The sequence below is a fragment of the Podarcis tiliguerta genome (genome assembly GCF_965153285.1).
Source record: "Podarcis tiliguerta genome assembly, chromosome: 6".
NCBI lineage: Eukaryota > Metazoa > Chordata > Lepidosauria > Squamata > Lacertidae > Podarcis > Podarcis tiliguerta.
The window spans coordinates 90,715,317-90,742,225 of record NC_139539.1 but is presented as its reverse complement, the minus strand read 5'-3'; the positions used below and the strand labels follow the sequence as shown (position 1 = coordinate 90,742,225).

The 26,909-nt window shown below is 44.1% G+C and overlaps 1 protein-coding gene and 1 long non-coding RNA gene across 2 annotated transcripts in view; one reads left to right on the top strand and one right to left on the bottom strand.

The window, feature by feature from the left end:
* ACBD6 (acyl-CoA binding domain containing 6) overlaps nt 1-23,169 on the bottom strand; it is a 99,801-nt gene extending 76,632 nt beyond the window's left edge. The window contains exons 1-3 of the mRNA XM_083446374.1: nt 22,877-23,169; nt 13,227-13,291; nt 11,383-11,479 (exon numbers count right to left, since the gene is read on the bottom strand). Of these exons, the coding sequence (XP_083302500.1) occupies nt 11,383-11,479; nt 13,227-13,291; nt 22,877-23,143 (429 nt within the window). The 5' untranslated portion in view covers nt 23,144-23,169. The remainder of the gene's footprint in view (nt 1-11,382; nt 11,480-13,226; nt 13,292-22,876) is intronic.
* On the top strand, nt 9,501-14,457 carry LOC310680141. The gene is made up of 3 exons (XR_014512662.1): nt 9,501-9,572; nt 13,433-13,468; nt 14,412-14,457. It is a non-coding gene; the product is annotated as an uncharacterized lncRNA (long non-coding RNA).
* Nucleotides 23,170-26,909: the final 3,740 nt, after the last annotated feature.

Here is a 26,909-nt window from a genome sequence, read left to right as displayed (position 1 = left end):
AAGCATTATATAAAGGAAGAAAACCTCAGTAACTCAAGCATTTCCTTAAAGGTTCTCTGTACTCTTAACATGAAATCTGTATCCACTGATGAATTAAATACAGAGTTTTTCAAAATGCGTCTTCGGGAATCCTGAGGTTCCTCAGAACCACTCAGTGGCAAAATAAATGCATACATATGCCTCTTTCAGCAAAGTAGTTCTGGGATATTTTACGTGAATTATATAAGAACCACTCAGTCTTCTGAACAATACACTCAAGTGAAACCAGTTAAAATGATAAAAATTTGTTCTCTTCCTTGATTAGAAGATTTAAGAATGTCACAGCACTCAACAATGAACACACGTAAGAAGATATGCAAGGTCTTCTGAGAATGAGTCTTTACCTTCCTTCTTGATTAACTGCTCTTCTATAGTAATCCTACTAAAACATGATTCCAGGATGAAGCAGACTGAATAAAAACATCTTGTATTCATACAAATAATACCCATTAGATGTGGACATTAGGGTAAAATGAAACAGAACAGAACAATGCTAGGGGTGGTGAACCACTGGCCCCCAAGCATTTTTCCGGTCTCCAAGACTTTGCTGGCAATGACATGTGCAGCACTGGCAGAAAATAAAAATAAAACATGAACTGAATGTCCCAACTGCAGCTCTTTTAATGGGTGGCTTCTTTATCCACCACAGTGGGGATGCAAATCACCGAACCCCTACTCATCAGTTGATTGAACAGGGATCGGTGGTTATCATTCCCATCACAGTGCTGGGTGATTTAAACCTGTCCACCCAGTCCAGTTGATTGATGAACTGATAAATGGAGAAGAAATGTAGTAACAGCAATAAAAAAAGAAAAATCTACTATGGCAATATCAGAAGACTGTTAGCATTCATTCATTAGTGGTCATTATTTTACTGCAAATAAGAGAAACTAAGAAAACCATGTCTGTCAGTTAAATAGGGAAGAGCTAGTTTCTTGTTGATATTAAACAGTAGAACTAAGATTCTTTGCATAATTTGACTGAACAGGAAGAGGAAGATGAAAACCCTCCTAAAGTTTCAGGTACCCTTTCCCCTTCCTTTCTATCCCGGTGTCATGACCCGGCTCTCCTTTAGGAACCAAATTTGATCAGACACTAATTGTGTTTGACAGTCACAATTACATGCCAGGGTGGAGATCTGAAGTTGGTTAATTGTGTGTGCTGTAATTGCTTCTACCTAGTTAAAGCCAACGCCGAGAGAGAGAGAGAGAGAGAGAGAGAGAGAGAGAGAGAATGCACCACCTTGGAAATCAGGTGGCCCAAGATTGCAGTCTCTAAAATAAGGGGATACACACCTGTCTTTATTAGGAGAACATGGACACAACAATACAGAGTGTTTCTTTGACAGGATAGTTAATGAGGCATGAAATGAGTGTCATTCCAAAGGGCTTTATCTGTAGGTAACACTGCTGCACTTCACACTACCACATCCTGAATGCCTAAAACAGTGTCGATTTCCCCATAAAAGCATCCTCCTTTATTAAAATGTGGGTACATCTTAGAGTACATGACACTTTTTATAGAATAAGACATCAGTTTACATGTAAACATGATAAAAATAAGCATGCTCAAAGACAGGCTTCCATTTTAGACTCCTTCTGTGAATCCACCTCTTATAAAAGGATATTGTACCTTGGTCACAGACCTCTATTAGCCTCTATCAAAAACATCCCATTTTAATATTCTGTTCTCAGCAGCACTCTTGGCTCCAGTGAACAGCAACACCAAGTGACTGGGCAAGAATTAATACTTGGAATGGTTTCAAAAGACCAATGAAGAACCGTACATTTTCAGCAAACTGTCCTTTCAATGAGCTACAGCTCCAATTCATTACAGTTAAAATTCTCACAATAGTTTCCATTTTAAAATTTGATAAAGCAAATCGGATGTGTGTGTACTCTCTCACCTGCCTCCCCAATATTATTAAAATATGAATGACTTCCTGAAAGAGTTTTTGAAAGTTTGCTTTCATTCCTTGTGTCCTAAGCCCCAGTAAAGTATATTTTTCCCTTTTACTTAAGGGCCCAACGAGGTATTTTTGGAACTTACATTTCTGCAATTATGTTATTTCATTGTTACCCTGCCCTTTCTCTATGGTTCATGCACATGCACACATACTTTATCCTCACAGCAACCCTGCGGGCCCAAGGTTCCCCAGTGAGCTCTACCGCTGAGTGGAAATTTGAACCCAGGTATCAGCAGTCTTAGAGAGAAGCTATTCACTATGCTGCAAACACCATGTTCAGCCCTGTCAGGATTTGGGGGCAATAAACTAAAATCCTTATACAGTGGTACCTCGGGTTACATTCGCTTCAGGTTACATACGCTTCAGGTTACAGACTCCGCTAACCCAGAAACAGTGCTTCAGATTAAGAACTTTGCTTCAGGGTGAGAACAGAAATCATGCTCCGGCGGCGCGGCGGCAGCAGGAGAACCCATTAGCTAAAGTGGTCTTCAGGTTAAGAACAGTTTCAGGTTAAGAACAGACCTCCGGAATGAATTAAGTACTTAACCTGAGGTACCACTGTAATCTAAAATCTGGGTGCAAGCTACAGTACTTCAGGTTCCCATATAGAAGCCTTTAAAAAAAAAAGCATGCTGCTTATTGCATATTGCAAAAAAAACCTATTCTGCTTGAACTATCCTCAAAAATCAGCCAACACTAGGCCAACTGCACATTATTCTACTAAACCACCCCAGACAACCTCAGGGGAAAGGGGGAGGGTTATACCTGGTATATTCAGGATCAACCCCCCCCCCCCCAATGCCTTGTTTTCAGGCTCACCAACCATGGAAAGGCAACAGTGCCAGATCTTTCTACCACTGCACCACCCACAGAGGGAGGACTGAAGCATCCAACTGTTGCTTAGCTGTTCTGCCCAGGACTGCTCTCTAAATGTAAGAGAAATTTAAGATAAAAACCATGCAAGCTGGTATCTAACAGAAAGGAAGAACTTCCAGAAAGGTCCTATCCTGTGCAAATCTGTTTATTAATTATTAATTATTATTATTTTTAGTTTTATTATTACATCATGTCAGTTTAAACTCCAGTAGCTGGTCTGGCAGTAATTTATTTCAATCAACTGCTAGAATGAAGATGACTGCCCTGTCATAAATAAAAGTTAAGAGTCCATAAATTTAAGGAGACATAAAATCAAAGAACTAACAAACAGCCTATAAACCCAGGCCAATTTTTTTAAAAAATATATATATATTAAAGAGATCAACCTCCATGTGCAGTTTTACTTACATTAATTGCAAAAAGACGTTTCATTCTTTTCTTGCTATATGGAACCTACGGTTTGAGATGGCCCTCAGAAGAAACTAGGAAACAGTTGAGCAGTGCTGCTGGTGTTTATGGGTACTTCAGTGCACATTGTGACTGCAGTAGAGGGGGAAATGTCAGTCATTTGTCAAATTAGTTAACCCAGGGGTCTGCAACCCGCGGCTCCGGAGCCGCATGTGGCTCTTTTACACCTGTGCCGCGGCTCCGGGGCAGATACTAGCGAGGGGAGGAGGCGCATTGTGCGCCCCGACACTCCCCACTGTGGCGGGTGCTGTACTGGCTGTGATGTCGCATGGGACGGTGCGTGCATTAGTCACGCACCGTCCCAATGTCACCTTCCCGCCCGCCCGCCCGCCCGCCCACTACATTGTAAGGGGCATGTACGCTGGTCACTGCATTGAAAGGGGGCATGTACGCTGGTCACTGTTTTGAAGGGGAGTGAAGAACACACACACAAAAAAAGGTAACTTGTTAATTTAATGTTTATTTCTATGAGGAGGAGTAATTCTGAGGGGTCAAACAAAGAAATAATTTTTAAAAAGTGACAAAAAAGTTATTTTTATAATGACGAGTTTTGCGGCTCCCAGTTTTTTTTTCCCTTCGGAAACGGGTCCAAGTGGCTCTTTTTGTCTTAAAGGTTGCAGACCCCTGAGTTAACCTATTCGAGTGGTGGGAAAGAAAGAAATAGCCCTGCTAATGTGACACACAGTGCATCTGACAATTTTGCTTGACAGAATGAGACCTGTAAGGCAACCGATAACTCCAGCACAGAACACCAGGCAAAAAGAATAGTTGCTACAACATGCTTATTGATACAGGGCCAAAACAGAAACCATTCCGGTAACATTTTAAATCTAAAACTCCATTCAACCTTAATTCAACGACAGAACATTCGCATGAAAAGATCATATCCAACCCAAATCATGGAGAGATCTTGTCAGAGGAAGAGGCTTGGGGGGGCCCTGCAGGGAACGCCACGCCAACTGAAGACACTGAGCAGTGTTTCTCAAACTTGGGTCTCCATTTGTTGCTGGACTACAACTCCCATCATCCCTGACTACTGGTCCTGCTAGCTAGAGATGATGGGGGTTGTAGTCCAACAGTACCTGGAGACCAAGGTTGAGAAACACTGATATAGAGGAATCCACAGTAATTCAAAGGTAGGCTGAAGAGCCCTATCTCAGGGATGCCTTATCTGGCGCCCAGTAATTCCTCCCACTCCATATTGAGCCCTGCCCACCCCATCGCCCATGCCTTATGAGTAAAGGCAGCAGAATAATGCAACCAGAAGCCCAGTCTCTCTGGAGAAGCACCCGTTTGGCTGCCAGACATCTCCAACGCTACTCAGGAGGAGGAGATTCAGTAGCAGGCAATGACTCCACAGAGGACAAGGAAGAGAAGCTGGTTGTGAGATTATGAGCAATGGAGACTCTAATAGAATTTTCCTAAGTACCACAGCTGCTGTGCCATCCGGCCTAGTCAGAACACAGGCAAGTGCTGTCAGTTGCGTAGCACATAATGACACATGCTCTTCATATAGTCCAATGAAATGGACCAGCTCACGAAACAGTGGAAAAATGCACCTACTGGGTGTGTCCTGAAATTTGCATGATCGTCAGAAGTATCTCACAATCCAGAAGTAAGCAAAGGCTGAACTGTATTTTTAACTACAGTATTATTTAGAGAATCATATTTAGGACATTTTGTCAGTTACCATACGAGAATATATGCTGTTTCTGAAGGGTCTTTCACATGCTCACTGTAGCAGGAACCCCCCCCCCCCATCATTCAGTTTGTACAGACTTCACTCACACTCACACACTACATACGCTACACTTCTGTTATAAATTCATAGAAAATCAACCATACATCAGATTTGCACTGTTCCACTTTTATTTTACTCCATGAAGGAAGGACTACAAAATGGGGAAGGTTTGATACAGGGCAGCCATAATCCCTTGAGCATAGCAGCACATCCACAGGAGCCCTGCCCAGTTGCTATGCCAACCCTGATGGTCTCAGACAGAAAACCATCAACCCTGCATACACGAGTGGATTCAGCATGGACTATAACAAAAGAACAGTGATTGGATTCCCCCTCAGGGGGCAGGAAACTGCAACTACCTTTTGTCTTCAGAAAATGACTCATGAGGGGGGGAAAGAGGGGAACCAGCCAGGTGACAGGACACTCAGGTTACCACCACAACTCCTCCCTCAACCCCTCTTTTCTGTAATGTATGCATGATGTTTCTGGGGGTGGGCTTGACCTAGAGGAGGGGAATTTCAAAAGTTTTTTTAAGGTCTTGCACACCATTGTTCTGGGTCTTTCCTCTCTCCTGCGAGTGAGGGGAACACCCTGTTGCAACAGTTCAATAAAGGCCAAGCCTACAGGCTGCTGAGTTGCTCCAATTTACTCTGGTTGGTGTCTTTACTTTTTGTCCAAGGGAGCCCTCGGATTTTTCCGGTAACATCACTTAACAGCAATTAATACAATAAATAAAGGCAACAACAGTTTTGTGCATGAGTTGCGTTCCTGATCCCCGCATGTGTTGGCAGAGCATGCATAAGCCTGCTCCACCCCCACTCCCTTTTCTAGCCACTTCTAAGTTGTGGCAATGCACACGTGCACGGTTGCACACGTGCTGAACATGTGCAAAACTGTTGTTGCTTGTACAGAAGCAAACCTTCCATATATTTTGCAAGATGGACAAACAGGTGATTTGGGGGGGACATTCCACTAGGAAGTTTTTAAGTTTCTGGCGTTTTATTGTTATGCATATTTATACATATTTAATATTGAAAAGCTTTAAAAGGAATAAAAACAACTAGGAAGCATTTATTTGGATTGTACAGTATTAGACAGTGCAGAAACATTATGGGTGGGTTTTGAAACAATGTTAAAAACAGCAAGTTTTAAGTAGAAGCCTCACCTTATGACCACTTACATCAGAAAACAACAGAAAATTGAAACATACATGAAGCTTATCAAATTAAAATTTTAAAAACATATCTGAGCCAGACACCAAAATTAACAAGACCCTCTACATAATGTAGATATTATTTTACACAAATATTGACTTGCTTTAAATAACATGAGCAACTTTTTAGATACAAAACATGCACGCAATGGGAGTACTGACAATAGTAGCATGTGGAAGAGCTGGCTTTCTTTGCAAATGATGTATCATTAATGGAGTCATTCTTGTGTTAGCAAAATAAAGATACAAGGCAGAATATAAAAGAAGCCATAGATTAAATTAGGCCATGACCCAACATATTTTCCTTTGTTCTCCTCCCAACCTCTGGTAATCCTGACCAAACCTCTATTTCTCCTCCTCACTGCAGATGATGGCTTGCTGGACAGATTAACAACGTGGCATCTGTTTGCGTGACCAAACTAGAGAGACATGTGGAGTCTGGTTTGCTTGCAAGCTACAGCTTTGTTAAAACACTGTATTTACCTCATCTCTTCCAGCAACAAAGTGTTCTCTATCTTAGGATAATTTTCATCACTGAGAAATTGTTTTTATCTTGAATGCTCTCATTTTACAATGAAAAGTCAGAGATGGGCTTGCAACAAAAACCTGTAACTCTACAATAATTTTGAAGACAGAGTGGAATTGAACACCACGCTCTTCCAATCATTAGGCCTGCTTGCCAGGAGGAATGATACCTCCATCTCTTGCACCCACACATTGTTCTGAAGGTTCTCCCAACGCCCCAGAGCCAATTTTGGGGAGTGCAGAGGGGGAAGAGAGGGTGGAAAGCCCGGTTGTGCAGTAGAAGTCATTGGACAGGGCTTCTACTGACAGGGCTGGTTAGGTAAGTCCCACCCACAGGGTTATTACTGTATATCCAACTACGTTTTACTGACAGTAGGCCTACTGAAAGTAAAGGACCCAAGTTAGCCATGCTCAAGAGGCCTATTGTGAGTAGCACTAGCACTGAATAGAACCCAAAAGTTTGTATTTTGGGGAACCCAAGATCCAGAACACAACCCACAGTTTTCATTTTGTTTAAATCACGGTGTGGTTATAGATATAGATTATGCATTTTTAAAATTTATTTTGTTAAGGATAGGGCCAAGTAAAAATGCTTTCCCTATGCAGGAAAAATTCTTTACATGATGGCAACTGAGCTGGTGAGAATGCTCTTGCATTTAAGGCCTTCTAAAGCGGCAGAGAAGTGGCAACCTAAAATGATTAAGATACCTTTGATCTGTGGATTTGGTTGGGAGGCACTGTGAGCCACTAACTAAATCAACACAATCCATTCTATTTCCTATCTAAACATTTCTTGCTGCAGCATTGCTATAAATGCAGCACTATCTACAAGTGTTATCAGCACAGAAAGAAACTGCTTTTCTCCAGTATTATTTATTCAGTATCACGGCTGAAGTTCTAGTGAGTTATGAAATTATTTGTCCGTGAAACTTCAAACATTTCAACTGTAGCAGACATTTTATTTTAGTTGTCTGCAGTGGCTGGTTGGCTACTTGATGATACACTGCCCTCTAGAGGCTGTTATACAGAAAGAAAAATGGGGAAAAAACCACCTCAACATAGGATTTATAGGCTAAGTCTGTGTTGTGCCCTAAGCAGGTGAGCTTTTACCACTGCTTTATTTACTTTCAAGCCGGTCAAGTTTCTAACAGCACACTGGCTATTCTCCATGTTCCCCCTCGACACCACCAGCTGAAAACGCAAGGTCACATCCTGCTTCCCTAATATTACACACACTTTTTTCTAATTTCTCAATAAATCAGTAAACTATTGACAAATCAAGTGCAGGGCAGAAATTAGCTAAATACATATTATCTCTCTAAAAGGTTCAAACTCAGTAAATAGGTGTAATCACAAGAAACTATGAAGGTAAAACCACCCAAAGAAATCAGTTGTATGGGTGATATAGTAAAGGTAAAGGTAAAGGTACCCCTGCCCATTCGGGCCAGTCTTGCCAGCCTCTAGGGTTGCGCGCTCATCTCACTCTATAGGCCGGGAGCCAGCGCTGTCCGCAGACACTTCCGGGTCACGTGGCAAAGCCGCATCTGGCGAGCCAGCGCAGCACACGGAACGCCGTTTACCTTCCCGCTGGTAAGCGGTCCCTATTTATCTACTTGCACCCGGGGGTGCTTTCGAACTGCTAGGTTGGCAGGTGCTGGGACCGAACGACGGGAGCGCACCCCACCGCGGGGATTCGAACCGCCGACCATGCGATCGGCAAGTCCTAGGCGCTGAGGTTTTACCCATAGCGCCACCCGCATCCCTATGGGTGATATACAAATGCAATAAATAATATAAAACCAAACCATCAACAGAGACAAGAAGGGAAAAGAAAGCGACCACTTTCATGCACTGCTTATGAGTTCCCAGAGTCTGGTGAGCTGCTTTGGAAATATGATGCTGGACTAGATCAAGCAAGGCACTTAGGCTCTTAACAGAAAGGTGAACAAGATAAAGCAATAAGCATTTTCCATTCCACCTTTTGTTTGGCCAAATACATCCATAACTCCTGAATCAGTAGAAGTTCTAAATGTAAAAGGAAGAGGTAACAGGTAACCCACTTACACTATGTCCCCGCAAAATTCTACATTAAAAGCTGAAGTAAACAATTGCTGTGAAAGAGTCACAGCACTGTGACAAATGAACTTTTATTCACTATTAGAATCAGAGCTCCCTCTTGTGGCCTAAATGTTAGCTAACTACAATGCAATTTTAAATGGCAATGATTTCCAAATAAGAAATCACTGAAGAGAGTAGGTCTGGTTTACCAACTTTCCAGTAACTCCAGTAATTTTGACAGCACAGTAGTACAATATACCTTCAGGATATAACATACAGTTTTCAAATAAAATAATTTGTAGTTACAGTAATTGTTAGAAGAAAATAACTGGCTACGCCAACAGTAGAGACCTGCTCAAGCCTTAGGCTATTTAATACTTCTTAACTTCTGAGGGCTGCAAATTAAGTTTACAATTATTTACTATTATTGCTTAGTCAAGCTCTTCCTGCTTCAAATCCAGTGCTATACAAAGTGCTTTATGCTAAAATACAAGCACCACAGCTCAAACTACAAGAAGAATTAAATCTATTAATTGCAATCAATAGTCCAAAGGTAAAACAAACACACAGAGCACAGCCAAATCTCAGAGCAAAACAGATTCAAAAGTTTAAAAAAAACAAAAAATTATACAGAGGTACAGTAATCCTGAGTTAGCCCCTGAAGATGGTCCTTCCTGTTTCAAATGGTGAATTGTTCTCTTCTCAGTTACTGATAGAAATTTAGCCACTATCAGTGACACCTTTTATTTTACTTATCTTCCATTGTTGTAATAAATTGATTGACTGACTGAACAAAGGGAACTGAGGCACAGCTCACCTTGGACAGCCCCTGTGATGCCCACTAGCTCAGAGGAAGACTTTGAGGGGGATCAGGCATCACCAGGGAAGTTTCAAGTATTAAAAGGAAATGCTCAGAAAAATCTCTCTGTGGGTTTCTGAATACTGTATTCAGTTTTAATGCTTGAAGTGCACAAATTATTTGAAGCAAATTACTTCCGAATGCCGCAAACCTGGAAGTGACTGTTCCGGTTTGCAAACTATTTTTGAAAGCCAAACGTCTGACGGGGTTTCTGTGGCTTCTGATTGGCTGCAGGAACTTCCTGCAGCCAATCAGAAGCCGCACTTTGGTTTTCAAATGTTTTGGAAGTCGAACGGACTTCCAGAACAAATTCTGTTCGAATTCCAAGGTACAACTGTATCACACTGTATCACACTGTACAACAACAACTGTACAACAGGATCACACACAGCACGTAAAACCAGTTGCTTGCAAATTGACAAAAGTATATTTAGGAAGCAATTTTGTAGCAAGATCCACAAAAGTATATTTAAGAAGCACTTTTGTAGCAAGAGTCGGGAGGTTCCCAGCTCAGCTAGGCCTACGCTAGCTCAAGTCCCCTATTCCGCCTTAACCAGCCAACGGAGCCAAGGTCGGCAGAACTTAAGTTGCCCCTGAAAAGGGGGTGGGGGAGGACCAGAGTGGGGGAATTTGGACAGATCCTAAGCCCGTTCAGCTCAGTCACGTGACCTGGCAACCCAGCATAAGTGAAGCTAGCAAAAAAAAGGGGGGAGGGGTTCGACGGCTCAGTTGGTTAGTTAGAACTCAAACACTACTTTAAAGGCTCCCCTCACTTTGTCAGCCTTAGGCCAATTCAGCCACCGCTAGCCCCACGCCTGGACAGAGTTTGGATCTGGTGGACTTGACATTGGCTTAACTTCTGCTGAGCTTGCTTTGCGCCAGCTTCTTGTGTACAGTCCAGTCAAATCTCGGCTCCCGAACACCTCCGTTTTGGAACGTTTCAGCTTCCCAACGCCGAAAACTCGGAAGCAACTGCTCCGGTTTTTGAACATTTTTTGGAAGCTAAACGTTTGAAGCGGCTTCCACTTGAGCAGTGCCTCGGTTGTCGAACATTTAGGAAGCCAAATGGGCTTCTGGGACAGATTGTGTTCGACAACCAAGGTTTGACAATATAGGATTGACCTCGACAACTGGGAGACTGGAGAAAGAAATCTACTTGCACTTACTGCTAAACAAGTCTGAGGTAACCAAGTAACTCCTCTAAGTTAGTTAGCATTATACTTCCTACTTAGCTTCCAAGGCTACACACGCTGTGATCCACCAAGAGGCAGCCAGTAGCAAACAGCAACCTCCAAAGCTGCAGGAAACTTTTTTTTTTTGTTCAGTCCCAGTCAGGCAGCAAAAACAAGAAGTACATTATGTTACTGATAAACCACAGTGCGTGGCTACTAGGCTTGGCAAGTAATGCAGGCCAGTGGTACTAAAAAACTTCACTGTGGATTAGACATGAGAGACAGAAATTGCCCACAAGGAACCCATTTACTTTGAAAGTGTTCAGTTGCCCCAGCTGCAAAGCCCCTATCTGCTTGCATCCTGATTAAAATGTACAAAATTCACAGACCTGAGGGCAGGACATTGCCTTATATGGCCTATTCAGCTACACAATGAATTTCTGAAACATGATTATATATGCCTACCTGTGGATTCCAAGTGGGGTCCAGTTTCTTCACAGTAGCGACATACTCTCGAATAGCCTGCTCTGGACTTGTATCACCCAATGCTTTCCAAGCTTCCCTGTGACATAGACGTAAGGAAAGAAGATCCACTACTCAGTAGAGGTTAATGTGTTTATCTCTGGATTTCCCACCTTCAATTCAATACCCTGGTCAGGCTTATATACCGTATTTTTCGCTCTACAGGACGCACTTTTCCCCCTCCAAAAATGAAGGGGAAATGTGTGTGCGTCCTATGGGGCGAATGCAGGCTTTCGCTGAAGCCTGGAGAGCAAGAGGGGTCGGTGCGCACCGACCCCTCTCGCTCTCCACGCTTCAGGAAGCTATCCGCAAGCCTTGCAAGCCCGGCGGGAGGTTCCACAGACTCGCAAAACTTGCGGGCAGCAGCCTGCAGTCCACAAGCTCGGGGGACAGTGGGGAGGCGAAGCGCCGCCACCCCGCTATTCCCCGACCTGATCTGGAGGCTGGCGGGGGGGAGAAGCAAGCTTGCTTCTCCCCATCGCCATACCCTCAAGCCCGGGGGATAGCGGGGAGGCGGAGCGCCGCCACCCCGCTATTCCCCAACCTGATCTGGGGGCTGGCGGGGGAGGGGGAGAAGCAAGCTTGCTTCTCCCCATCGCCAGCCCCACAAGCTCGGGGGATAGCAGGGCAAGTTGCTGCCCCACGGAGGCTAGAGAGGCTGTCCCTGAAGGCAGAAGAGGGAGATGGAGCACTCCGTCTCCCCCTTCTAGCTTGGGGATGGCTGCGCAAAGCCTCTGCAGGGCAGCGGAGTACGCTGCCGCACAGAGCCTAGGGAGGCTATCCCTGAAGGCAGAAGAGGGAGACGGAGCCGCTCCGTCTCCCTCTTCTAGCTTGGGGATGGCTGCGTCCTACAGGGCGAAAAATATGGAACTTAATTTCACATCCATAATTAATCCATTATAGTATCCATCACTGCTTTAATTAGATTGGGGCAACCTTCTAAGTCACTCTTTGAACGCAGGGATTCATAGAAAGAGGTTCGGTCGTTCCACAGAGGAGAGCTGCTGAAATCATTATTTGAGAGACTTTTTAAAAAAGATCCATAGTGAGCTTTTCTTCTCTCTCACAATGGTGGTGAAGTAGTCACCTATGCAGCCGGTACCTGATTCAGATGCTAGTCATTTGACACTTACATGCAAAAATAGTTTCATCCACTGACTGGTCAAATATTGGTCACATTAATATAAATTTAAAGCAAATTTATAACAAAATTGTTTAGCTCCACAGTGAAATACTCAGGAAACGTTTTTCCATCCACAGAGAGAATATAAGCTCACTAATTATCACTTTGGAATATTAATTTCATCCTGTCTGTAAGTGTTCAGATGTATGATAAAAAGAGCACAATTTCCCCAAGAAGTACTTCTCCAGCTCAGAAAGAATGCAAAACAGGCTTCTGCATATGCACTGTTAGTGCCTCTCTAAATTTAATCTATTTCATTTAAGTCCTGGGCATTAATCACAGTTCAGACAGGGCTCTTTAAAATCCCCCAAAAGCTGTTTTTCAAGGCTCCAGGTAGTGCAGATTTTTATAAGGCTCCATGGGGTAGTGACCTGCAGGGCATAACTCAGGGAAATCCTGAGCCTTTTGAGAATGTGAGCTGCACAAGCCTTGAGTTTGTTACCGTACACATTTTTTAAATTGGAAAATGAGGAGGGGAGCCTAAATAAAAATGCATTCCCAAGAGTCATTCAGTAATTAACACAAAAATGGTAGCATCCTCTAAAGAAAATTATCTAATGGACTGGGGAAAAGTACATAGAAATTATGAGGTATTTCCACTTACCATTTCTGCTTTCCTTCAAAGTCGAAAAACCCAGGTTTGGGAGTGTTGCAGCTACCACATTTGACCTAAAGATAGAAGGGGAACAGTGCTGGCATAAGTACTAAAGAAATGATGATGTATTTTTGTTTGTCTTTATGGACTTGCTAACAAAATAATGTGACTTTAGCCTTAATTTTTTTCTAAGACCATATAAATTGTTTTCCCAGGTTCGCCAAATGCAGAAACACAACAGAAATAAATTCGTAAGTTCAAGGTTCTGCAGAGTGAGAGGCACATTTATATAACCCAGGCCTGGTGATATTCTGCAAAGAAGTGGTGAAGACGGAGAAATACTCAGGGCTGGAACATACAATTCTGCAAAGCACACAAAAAAGCACCAAATGTGGTATTAGCCACGGTTCTGCTCTTTTCTTCTTTTTAATAAATTTTCTAGCTCTTATGTAAATATGCTTGAAACTAGGTAAACAATGCATGCTCTCTAAAGCAGCTCACTATCATTTTCAGTGGTTAGTGGTTTAGGGGCAAAGTTCCTGGCCCCTCCCCATCACTAGCAGACTTTAAAACAAAAAATAAAAATAAAGGCTAGGTTTTACACCAGTGTGAGAATGCTCTGCAAATTACCAGCGTCCTGGGTTGAGGGAAGTATGGTTTGAGAAGAGGCCACAGACATCCTGAGAACTGTGGCCTCTTCTAGACCATCTCTCAACCTTTGAAACTTTAGTGGCCGTGCCAATTTGCACTATCCCCTGTTAGTAAAATAAAATATATTTTTAATAAAGTACACACAGCCCTTCCTATAGAGCAGATGTATCAACAATAAAAAAAATTACCCATTAGAACAAGCGCCTATCGTTCCAGGAAAGAAATTCCTTGCTAGGTAACAGCCAGCAAAGTGTTCATTCAAGCCACCATGTCTACCAGCATCACATCCGTCTAGAACTCTTACAGGTAAGCTGGGGATTGCAAAACCCCAACAAGCCACATCTTCATTATCTTAACTCTTAGGAAAAAAACATTTTAGAAATCAGCTGAGCAACTCTTGTCAGGTCTGTTCACACAGTCAGACTCTGAAATGACCTCCAGTAAGTGGAAAAGTTAAGTAGGTGTTTATGCTATTTATCTTGAACTGCTTAAGTAAGCAGTGTCTTAACAAAGTGCTCAGCTGTTACTGTCATCTTTTTATAGGGGCTGTTCTCTCCTAAATCACCGTTTGTAGAGAAAAGAAACAGACTGAGGAAAAACACAAATGCTGCACTAGGGACAGTGGACTGACCTGAGTCAGCACCTTTTATTCAATGGAGGTACTAGTCTCTGCTAAAGCAATATTTTATCAGTCTTTTATGCAGATTATATGAATAAATTGGGAGAAAGAATGTTGAAGAGTAAAGTCTTGCCTTAAATCAGTAACGATCGAAATCTAAAGCTATCAAGGCTTCTTCTTGTATTAGTTGATTATGCAAACACTGATTCCTGGAGTCCCCAAGCAGTGCCCACAAACACCCTCCTTGCACCTGTTGTAGCCCCCTGTCCCGCCCCAATTTTTTAATTTTAAAAACATTTTTCAGGGTTTATTTTAACCTTTAGCTGCCTTGAAAGTGAAGTGCAGGCATTCAGTCATTCAACCTTTCCCCAGAATGCAGAGTCTCACTGAGCCCAGAGTTAGTCTTCAGAGAAAAGAAGAGGGTACAGCTGGAACTCTACCTTCTCTTTAAAAACAAAACAAAAGCAAAGCAAAGCAGGCCCTGTTGCTGCATAAGTTAGGAGGCATGGGGAGAGACAGGGGTGTGTTTTGCTTTGGGGGAGTGCAGGTGCATTTTTCCTGCTTTTCTGTATTTCTAAAATGAAGATGCTTTGTTTGGGGCTGGGGTCCCCGCCTTTTGGGGTTGCTTGGGGGGATTTTGCTCATTTCATTGAATGCACTCATATACACATGTTGCATGTGGTTGTGCAGATTTCCTCAAATCAAAACAGATTCTATAAGCCCAGGATACAAACTCTAGAAGCCCATTTGTTATTAATATAGTACCACCATGTACATACTTGAATGATAGGGTTTTTTTAACAGCGCAACAGCAGTTTGCATTGCCATGCCAAATACGAGAAAAGTTCTTCCGAAATGCAGCCAGTGGGCAGTTGCCATCATACTGGAATAGGCAGCTAGTAATGGCATATAATTCAGATGTCTGCACTGGCTGATGTACTTTACATTTTTGGAGCATATATGCCCATACTTCACCAGACAATGATTGTTGTATCCCATAAAGTCAATGAGGCAGTCAAACACCGCTTGCAGACTACTGACCAGAATTAGCCTTTCAGAACCCCTCACCAGCCCATTTCCAAACAAAACTCCAAATGCAAGTTTTAAAGCGCTTGATATCTTGAAACAGTATCTGCAGCCCAACCTGCGTGAACTGCTCAACTGCTGAGATCATCCTCAAGATTGTCCCAATTCTGGAGGCTTGGTGGGTGGTGATCAACAGCTTTTTCATTTGTGGTACTTGTCTTATGGAAGGCTGTTCCCAGGAAGGCTCACCTGACACCTACTCTTATGTCTTTCTGGTGTCAGGTAAAAAAATCTGTTTAATCAGTTGACTCTGGTTTTTAGTCACTACAGGCATTTGTTCCAATTTACTGAAATGTTGTCTGTTTTAATTTAACTCTTTTATTCTTCTTCCTGTGTGTCTGGTTTATAAGCTGCCATGAAAATGTAAATATTGAAGAGACCAGTATAATTTTTTGACTTTTCACCCAGGTTTGATTCTTTGCTAAATACTGAGTTATTTGGTTTTCTCCTGTCAAACCAGCATTGTCAACCTTCCGTACAATATCGACACAATCATTCTGACAAAGAACAAATGTTAAGCGTATCCTACAAATCTGAGGCTGGACAACACAATTTAATGGGAAGGGAGTGACTACTTGATTAACAAGTTATTCATGCCACTTACCGAGGCTAGAAAAGTCCCGTGAACCTCAGATGTGCAGTGCTATCCTAAGTAAGCCTCATTGTGTTAGATGGGGCTCCCTTCCTATTAAGTGTGCTTAGACCTCCAACCTCAGAGGCAGGAAATGAGGAATTTAATTTTTTTCATACTTACAAAAGGGGGTCATATCATTGCAGGAGTCTTTTACACAATAAAATGAACAAGGGCTCTGAGACGTATTTTGTTTTTATCAAATAATCAATAAAACTATATCTAACTAATTAAAGGTTCATATAGTTAAAGCTATGGTTTTCCCAGTAGTGTTGTATGGAAGTGAGAGCTGGACCATAAAGAAGGCTGATCGCCGAAGAATTGATGCTTTTGAATTATGGTGCTGGAGGAGACTCTTGAGAGTCCCATGGACTGCAAGAAGATCAAACCTCTCCATTCTGAAGGAAATCAGCCCTGAGTGCTCACTGGAAGGACAGATCCTGAAGCTGAGGCTCCAAGACTTTGGCCACCTCACAAGAAGAGAAGACTCCCTGGAAAAGACCCTGATGCTTAGAAAGACTGAGGGCACAAGGAGAAGGGGACGACAGAGGACGAGATGGTTGGATAGTGTTCTCGAAGCTACCAGCATGAGTTTGACCAAATTGTGGGAGGCAGTGGAAGACAGGAGGGCCTGGCGTGCTCTGGTCCAGGGGGTCACGAAGAGTTGGACACAACTAAACAACAACAAAAGCAACAGGGAGTAGTAGTGGGGATGCTGAGGCAAAAGACCCTGGGCCCAAGCACACATGCATATTGTCACAAAGAGTCGGACTCGACTAAATGACTAAACAACAACAACAACAACTAACTAAAAATATATCAGATGACATTGTAACATAAAAGGGTACAATTTTAACTATTCCCATGAATGTGTGAGTTATTTCAGGCTCAAAGAGCCCTTAAACCTGTACAAAAATAAATCAATAAAAATTGTTAAAAAATTACTTCAAAATCAATTTATTTTATAACTGCAAAAAACACCCTCCTTATTTTTAAAACATAACAAGTGCATGGTTAGCCCATTCTACAACAAAAGTATGAAACATGTGTTAGTTGTGATTTGCGTGCTATGGCTTATCGAACCTACCAGGAATAAAAAGACAAAAATTTACTTTAAATGGTCAGCGACCCTTTTCTGTGGCACTTAAGACCATTTTTATACCTTATTTTGAAAGAGACCACAATTAACTTTATTCTGATACCAAAATAAGCCCAATCAGTTGAAAAATAAGCGAAACAGGAGGTTTTTTCTACACTGACGCAGAAATTCCATTAGCCTAAATTGCACGAAAATCAAAATTTTCAAAAAATTCTCCTGAGCCCAATTTTGGACCAAAAAAATCTTAAAATATTATTTTGAGGTTATCTCATAGGTATCTACACATAAATGAAGAAAATCTGAGTCGTGAGAGCACATGGCACCTTGGTGATTTGGTGTGGAATGACCCAATGATCACACCTAAGGACTTAAAATTCTGCCTATAGCCACAAGGACCAATGTATAAAATAGTAAGAGGCAGTCTAACAAAGCTGGCAAGTGCTCAAGGGCACTTCATTCATTTCTAGGCTTCACTGCTTCCCATCACAGTTGGGCTGGCTTCGGACATTTATTTTCAATGTTTTTCCCCTTCCCCACATCTCCACACTGTGCAAAGAGGCAAAAATCTAAAACAGGGTATCACACCGTTTACCAACAGGCTTTGGGTTTATTGTGCCTGGAAAGCACAGTCCATTGCTGCATATGAACAGATTTCTTCATTCAGAGCCACACTGTGTTGTAGAAATACTGCATTTTCAGGCAAAACTGCTAACTTTCGTACCAGATAAAATGCAACACTTTCTTCAAAGAGAGCACTTTTTTGCTGCATAGATTGTAATCACACAAATGCTGTGGACACCAGTGTATTCTCACAGTCAGTGCAGTGTAATAATCATAATGATGATGATGATATATTCCACCCATCTGACTGGGTTGTTCCAGCCACTCTGGGCAGCTTCCAACAAATTATAAAACCACAGCAAAGTATCAAACATTAAAAACTTCCCTACACAGGAATGCTTTCTGCTGTCTTCTAAAATTCAGATAGTTGTTTATTTCTTGACATCTGACAGCAGGGCGTTCCACAGGGCAAGCACGACTCCTGAGAAGGCCCTTTGCCTGGTTCCCTGTAACCTACTTCTCACAGTGAGGGAACTGCCAGAAGTTTCTTTCCCTGATACTCTCACCATGGAGAAGGCACAAGCCCTGGCTGAATACTCAGATAGATGGTCTTACCGCCTCACAAACACTTACTATGCACACAGCAGTTCAAGAACAGTGCACTCCAGTTCCTGCCTATCACTTGCTACTCTGTCTGTCACTTTGTTCTCCAGAGGCCTCTCTTCCACAGGTACAGGTTTTATCCCACAGCTTATTCATTGCAGGCTAAGAGGGAGACTTTCCTCATGACCAGCAGCAATGCCTAGGATGCTCCTGGCTGTCCCTCTGGGTTAACAACCTACTTGCTCCATGCAGGTTTCTGTACTCTTGCAAGCTCCATGACAGTTATGCAACAGGAGGTGTTCCTAACCTGGAGCTGGTCCCACATGGAAACCTACATGCTACCTTGCTATCAGTCAAGGCACTGTCCAAGTTCCAACGGCCATGCTAGGGTGACCTAACACTGCACTTGTAGCTTTTTAGGATCTCCTCCATGCCAGACACCAATCAATTAAAGGTGCTGACAGCATTACATGATTTGTTGCTGGGAGCCAATATATAGCAATCCCTTCCCCAAATATATTCTGCCCAATACAATCAGCTAGCCATAGTATTGCGAGGACGCAAGCAGAAAACTTCATGGGCTTAAGGGCACTGCCCCTTTCTCTGCTCACTCAGGTACCCTGTACTGTAAGGAAGCAGGCCTCTCAGGGTACCCAAGTGGGATGGGTGCCATGGTAAAGGCATATAAGGCAAAAATGGGGAGTATGATAAGGAGAAGGATAGGCAATGAGGCCTCCTGGGATACTACTGGACAGGGCCCAGCCTATCAGACAAAATAGCAGTGGAGAATGGATTGGTCATGTAGGTTATCAGGAAGAGGGGTGGGGCAAAAGGGTTGGGTTAGCCCAGCCTTGCCCAGCTCAGTACCTTCAGATGTTTTGGACTACAACTCCCAGCAGTGTGGTCAATGGTTGGGGTGATGGAGTTGTGATCAGGTTGGGGAAGGCTGGGTTAGCCCACACATGGGCCAAACTATGTGAGAGCTGGAACATAAAGAAGGCTGATCGCCGAAGAATTGATGCTTTTGAATTATGGTGCTGGAGGAGAATCTTGAGAGTCCCATGGACTGCAAGAAGATCAAACCTATCCATTCTGAAGGAAATCAGCCCTGAGTGCTCACTGGAAGGACAGATCCTGAAGCTGAGGCTCCAATACTTTGGCCACCTCATAAGAAGAGAAGACTCCCTGGAAAAGACCCTGATGTTGGGAAAGATGGAGGGCACAAGGAGAAGGGGACAACAGAGGATGAGATGGTTGGACAGTGTTCTCGAAGCTACCAGCATGAGTTTGACCAAACTGTGTGAGGCAGTGGAAGATAGGAGTGCCTGGCGTGCTCTGGTCCAGGTGGTCACGAAGAGTCAGACACGACTAAACGACAACAACATGGCTCATTGCAGCACTCATTCTGATCGTCTCATGTGCAAGTTAAGGGGTTGTATCTTGGATTTGAACTTGGAAACTTATGCAAGTAAAATGTTCCACTAAGTTATAGCTCCTCTTGCAGCTCCTCTGCTCTCTGATGGGGGACAGAGGAGAGAGACAGATTTCCCATAGGTGTGGATGATTCCTGTCTGGTGCTGTGGCTATGTGTAAGTAGAAGTGTCTTGTGGGTTTGAATCCCAGGAGCAACTTTTCTTTTGTTACTGACATTTTTAAGTTACTTTGGCATGCATGCAAGAGATGGATGGGGCTATATTCACGGGGCATGAATTACCACTTGTGTTTTCCGGCCCTCTGCACTATGGAGTGAGCCACTGGAGGCTGCTCTTGTTGGATGTTCTGGCCTGTTTAGGAAGAGTATTTTCTTCTTGAATGGCTCTTGAACCTTTATCCCAGGGAGTCTGTGCACTCTCTACAGACATCTTGTCCCATCAGCTACGTGAATGATCTGCTACGTTTCTTCTTTTTCTTCCCACTTGTGTGGGTTGTGCTTAGAAGAACAGTGATTGTGACAACATAATTTAAATGGGGATTTAAATCCATATCTAGAGAGATGTCTTTGGACTGGCTCTGATGGAGTGGGTGTGATTAGGCGTTGTCCTGCATATTGCATTTGATGCAATTCACTGTGTGTGTTGCAAGTTCACTGACTACCTCATCCTCTGCTGAAAATAACAGAGCAATCCTAACCAGGCAGATATACTGGTCTTTTTCCTGGATAAACTAAGCTACACTGAACTGCTTGTGGCTGGGGCAGGAGCAGCGTAAACCTCCACTTTCTGCCTTCCACAGGGTGAATTTTAGTTACAATTGCATTTTTTGTTGGTGTAAGTTACACCAAACTCTGCGGACAAAACCAGTGAGTGGAGGGAGATGGGATGCAGCACAACTTTCTGTATCCTACCACCCTCTTCTTTGGCCATTTTACACCAGTGTAACTTCCAGCAGCAGGGCTTTTCTTCTGCCAGCAGATACAATGGGGTAAGCAACTTACATCAGCTGAAGGCCAAGTCAGCCAGGAAGTGGGAAGATACACCACATGCATACCTGGGGGTGAGGACTGCACCATAAGCCTTAAAACATGTATCTGAACTGAATGCACATTCTTCCTATATTTAACTCTCTCTCCCTCTTCTTCCCCTGCAACCTTCATTGGTGGGTACTTGGGTTCCTACTCCTGAGAAGCTTGCAATCTTTCCTTTCTTTCTCCAGAAAGTGCCATACACTTTAGAGCGGCTAAATATGCTGCGGTGACAAAAATAATAATGGGGCGGGTAGCACAAGCACAGGCTAAGATAGTTAGTTGTAAGTTTATAGTTCTAGCTATGACAAACCACAGGCTAAGGTCGATGCTACACACACCCACACACCTGCCCTATGAAACTCTCAAGTAAGACCCAGCCTGACAGCTCTCCCACGCTGGCTTCACAAGGCTATCCTATCTAACAGGCCAACCCACGGAGATGATGGTGATGACGACGACCCTATCTTCATTTCTATACCACGTTCTGTTTTTAAGCAAAAAATTAATAAACTCTCTAAGCAGTTTGCGGCCTTAAAACATCAAACAATCCAGAATGAAACATTATTCGCAGAACGTAAAGCAACACATTTGAAGCAGCACCATTAACAGGAGAATAAGGCATTTTCAAAGATTACGCCGTTTCGTAGGTGGCAGAAGCCAAAGTGAAACCTCCATCTACATTATGGAGGTGAGATGAATAAAGGGGCGAATTCAGTTCCTTTGGATATGCAGAAAGTATTTTAAAAATAAATTTAAGGAAGCGCAGAAAAAGGGAGAAGGATAGTCAAGTTTTGAAATGTCAAAACGATTATAGAATGATTGAAATATATAAAACTGAAAATCATAATACATACAGTGGTACCCTGGGTTAAGTACTTACTGTATTTTTCACACTAAAGGACGCACCGGAGAATAGGACGCACCTTGTTTTAGAGGGGGGAGAACAAGAAAAAAAAATTCTCCCCCTCTCTGCCCAGCGCCCCTTCAGCGAAGCGGCAGGAGGCGCTGCGCAGAGAAGGGGAGAATTTCCCCCCTCTTGTTTCCTCCCTCTAAAACAAGGTGCCGTTTAAGGTGCGTTCAGTCGCCTTCAGGCGGCTACCTTGGAAGCCTGGAGAGCGAGAGGGGTTGGTGTCCACTGACCCCTCTCGCTCTCCAGGCTTCAGGTTCCTTTCGACCTGCTCTTTGGGGCTGGTGGGGGGAAGCCCACCACCAGCCCAAAGAGCAGGTCGGGGAGCAACGCAAAGGCGCGCAGCAGAGAGGCTCCTGCCATAGCCGCGCGTCACCTCTCCAGCCGGGAGAGGGTCGTGGGGGGCTTCTTTAGCCCCGTGCGTGCTCTCCTGGCTGGAGAGGTGGTGCGCGGCTAAAGAGGTTCCTGCCATAGCCGCGCGTCACCTCTCCAGCCGGGAGAGGGTCGCGGGGCTATGCTGTCTTTGCTCCATAGGACGCACACACATTTCCCCTTCATTTTTGAAGGGGGAAAAGTGCGTCCTATGGTGCGAAAAATACGGTAATTTGTTCCGGAGGGCCGTTCTTAACCCGAAACTGTTCTTAACCTGAAGCACCACTTTAGATAATGGGGCCTCCCGCTGCTGCCGCACCACTGGAACACGATTTCTGTTCTTAACCTGAAGCACTATTTCTGGGTTAGTGGAGTGTGTTACCTGAAGCGTATGTAACCCGAGGTACCACTGTAAATAATAATAATAATAATAATAATAATAATAAGCGGAACCTCCACGCTCAGGGGCAGCGTCCCTCTCCTCTGAACACACGGGAAGGGCAAGAGCGTGAGGGGCTCTTCCTCTCCGGGTGGTGGGTTCGAGAGCCCCACACTGGGCAAAAGGATTCGAGGGCGGGGTTGGACTAGATGACCCCCGGGGGTCCCTGGGCGGGGCAGTGTGTGGGGAAGGAGGGCGAAGTAAGGCCGAGCCAAGCGGAGCCTCACCTGCTTGTACCTGGCGTACAGGTAGAGCAGCTGCTCCCGGCTGGCCGACCCCGCCAGCGCCGGCACCCGCTGCGCCGCCCGCTCGAACTGCTCCATCGGCGGAGGCGACGACGAGCGGCTCCCGGAGTCGGAGACCGGGGACTCCCTCAGCCCCGCCGCCGCCGCCGCCCGGCCGCCCTCACCCTCGTCCGCCGAGCTGGGGTCGTCGCCGCCGCCGCCGCCTCCCCACTCGCCCGCCGCCCCGTTGGCCGGGAACAAGGAGGCCATGACCCGCCCGGCCGCCGCCGCCGCCGCCTCCTCAGCGCCTCAGCCGCCTCAGTCAGTCCATCCTCCTCCCGCCTCAGAGCCAGGCCCCGCCCACTCCCGCTCGCGCCCAACGGCCGAAGCCACGCCCAGCCACCCCCGCGCGTGCGTCTCACGCGGACGCCCAGGTGAGGCACCCAAGCCACCGCGCACGCGCGGGCCCCGAGCACGTAGAGATACGGCGCGGCGGCGGAAAGAGCTTTTGAATAAGTCCGAATGAACCCCCGGAACGTTCCTTTCCAGCCTCAACGTTTCCTTTCCCGGTGTCACTTTACACCGCTGCGCCGGCTCCGCGCCGGGGAAGTATTATTCTCTTATTGGGAAGAGAGCGGGGAAAACTCTACCATGCTATGAGTCTATGGTTCCGCGAACTCAGTTGCGGGATTTGAGGCCTAGACTTCCGGCGGTGACCCCACGCTCCTTCCTGTCCCCCGCGCGGAGCTGGTGCATTGGTGTAAAGTGACCCCGGAAAGGAATGTTACTGCTGGGAAGGAACGTTCCGGGGTTCATTCATGCTTAGGCCTTAGGGGTTTTGTGGGAGTCGCTGTTATTGCTGGGGGGGGGGGGTCTTATTATGATTTATGTGGAAATAGTTCAGTTTGGTTTTATAATTTCTGGTGTTTTTATTTGTTTTTTATTGCTACTTTTGTTATATTTGTAATCGTGTACTTTTTTCGTATTGTAAGCCACCTTGAACGTGGTTTGCACTATGGAAGACGGCATACAAATAAAATTAAGTGTGTGTGTGTGTGTATTCATTTCCATCCATAACGGAGGATTGGCAGGATATTAACAATATAAGCGTATAAATAAATATATAAATGAATGTGTTTATAAATATATAAACAAACAAATTCATAGCTGTCAGCTTTTCCCCTTTTTTAAGGGAAATCCCCTTATTCCGAATAGGATTCCTCACAAGAAAAGGGAAAAGTTGACAGCTATGAACAAATGGACTCAGAGCATTGTTGTACTTAAAGCCTGTGGCCACAATTTAGAAATGGCCTATCACTGCAACAAAACAAAACAACACAGTATAAAACAAATTTTTTACAAATCTTCATTTGGCACAACAGAATACATTTCCAACCAGAAAGAAGGTTATACTTAATACATATCCTTGATAGGTGTTGTTGGTTTTTTTCCCTTTGGATCCAACAGCTGCCCTTTTTACCATTTAAAACACTACTTTTTGTGGTGGCTTGCCTTATAAAGTGTTCTTTAAAAGTTCTACAAATATTTTTAAAAATCAAAGTCTGATTTGTAGGTACTAAAAGACTGAATTCCTAAAACCTATTTTCTTGAACTTGATGATATATATTTTAAAGTTTTCAGTTAAATCTCTGGTGTGCCTTATTATTGATCTAAAATCCAAAATTAAAGCTATTCCTTGAAATATTAAATTAAGAGGAAAGGACTATAGAACAGGGTGATAGATATGGGGCAAGTTGCGATAATCATTATCCATATGCCATTAATGAATAATACTTCTTTTTCGTCTTTGTTGCTAACAGAATGTTTGTGGTATTTTTATTATTATTTTTAAAAACTCTCTTGCACAGATATGCTCTTGCAGAAAATAGCTGTATTAAGAATCAAAATACTCCCTTCAGGTATAGGAAAAGGGAGGAAAGGAAGTGGCAGGCTTTCATGAGAGTAATTCCAAATCTTTGTCTGGCTTGGAGCAACGCACACATTTTTCTATTTTTATTTTTTGTCTGCTCTTTTGTACAACTCTGGTAGATTAAAAAAAAAAGTGCAAGCACACAAATTCCTGCCTCCCTCCCTTCAACAGACGTCCTGGCTTAGAGTGATGCACACGTTTATTCTCATTATTATTATTACTGACTGATCTTTTGTGCAAAACCGGTAGATCAAAAAAACCTTTGTTTTTATAGTGACAGGACATTTTCCAGGCAACAGGAAGGGTAAGCAATTTATATATGTCAGCTCAGGTACACGGGAGGACAAATCATACGAACAAGATAACGGGCAGAAATACAGCCTGATTGCTGGCATAAAAATGCAATACACGACCCAAACATTTGCTGGAACATTAAACACAAAACAATGGATAGAGCAATAAGCATTTTTGAAGCGCACGGCCTATCTGGAAGCAATTATTTTGAGAGAGCCGCTCATCATTCTTGTTTCAGCCCTGAGAACACAGACATTTGAGTGAACGAGTTTCAGGACTGGCCTCTTCACCAGCTGTGCTCCGAAATGCTTCTGTTTTATAACAAAGCTAATATTCACTTGAGAGTCCGAGGAGACTTAAGTACTTCCCCACTGGCCTCGGAACAATCCAATGACTCTGTCCATTATATTCAACAAGAATTGCCCTGCCTGGCCATAGAAGCTGCTAGAGGACATTGGTGGTCAACAGCTATAGGCAGGGCAGGCAAGGTGGATCTGCTCCTTTGGGTCACTTTTTGGAGGGAAGGACAGCAAACGGACATCAGGGCCGGCCCTATGATTAGGCAGAGTGAGGCTGTTGCCTCAGGGTGCCATGAAAAAGCAGCAAATGGTCATTTATTTCTTACTGATAAACAGTGTGGGATTTTTTTTCTGCCTCAGGTGGATGGAGCATGTGCAGAGTGCAATTCCTCCACTACTGCAAGATCCTTCGCTTTTGGCTCGAACCCCATCTAAAAAAATGTCTTTCTGTTGCTTCATTTTATTTATTTATTATTAAATTCATATCCCCCTTCCAAAGGAGCCTAGGGTGGCAGACACAGCTGCTGAGGGAATAGTAAATAGAAATGCATTTCTCCCTCCGTCGTCCCCACAGTGCAAAAGCTGACCCTACCAACGGTTTGTGTACCTGTTTTGGTGATGCCACTTCTACAGCAGGCTGGCATATTGAATGCGACCACAAGAGGGCACACAATGCTTTCCTTGTGTCTTATGGACTAGCCATTTTCTCTGACCACAAAGCGACCTCGCCTGCTTTTGGTTAGGGCCAAACTCTGTGCGGTATGGATGGTATCTGCTTGCACAGATCCCCTGATGTTTTTTATTCTTTCTTAAAAGGAGCCAGGAGGGTGGGGTGGTGGGGAATATCCAAACTGGATCAGAATGGGACCAGAAGGGCATAATGAGGGGCATTTCTCTGATGAAAATAGGGATGTCCTATTGCCTATTATTATTATTATTATTATTGCCCCACCCATCTGACTGGCTTGCCTCAGCCACTCTGGGCAGCTTCCAACAGATATAAAAACATAATAAAACATTAAACATTAAGAAAAACTTCCCTATACAGGGCTGCCTTCAGATGTCTTCTAAAAGTTGAATAGTGACTTATTTTCCATGGCTGAGGGGCTCTCATAACTCCACACCCTCCCACATTTCTCCGATGAAAATAGGGACGTCCAAAGGAAAAGCGGGATGTTCCGGGATCAAATCAGAAACCGGGATGGCTTCTGTAAATCCGGGGCTGTCCCTGGCGATCGCATGGTCGGCGGTTCGAATCCCGCGGCGGGGTGAGCTCCCGTCGTTCGGTCCCAGCTCCTGCGCACCTAGCAGTTCGAAAGCACCCTTAAGTGCAAGTAGATAAATAGGTACCGCTTTATAGCGGGAAGGTAAACGGCATTTCCGTGTGCTGCTCTGGTGCTGGCTCGCCAGAGCAGCTTCGTCACGCTGGCCACGTGACCCGGAAGTGTCTACGAGATGAGCGCACAACCCTAGAGTCTGTCAAGACTGGCCTGTACGGGCAGGGGTACCTTTA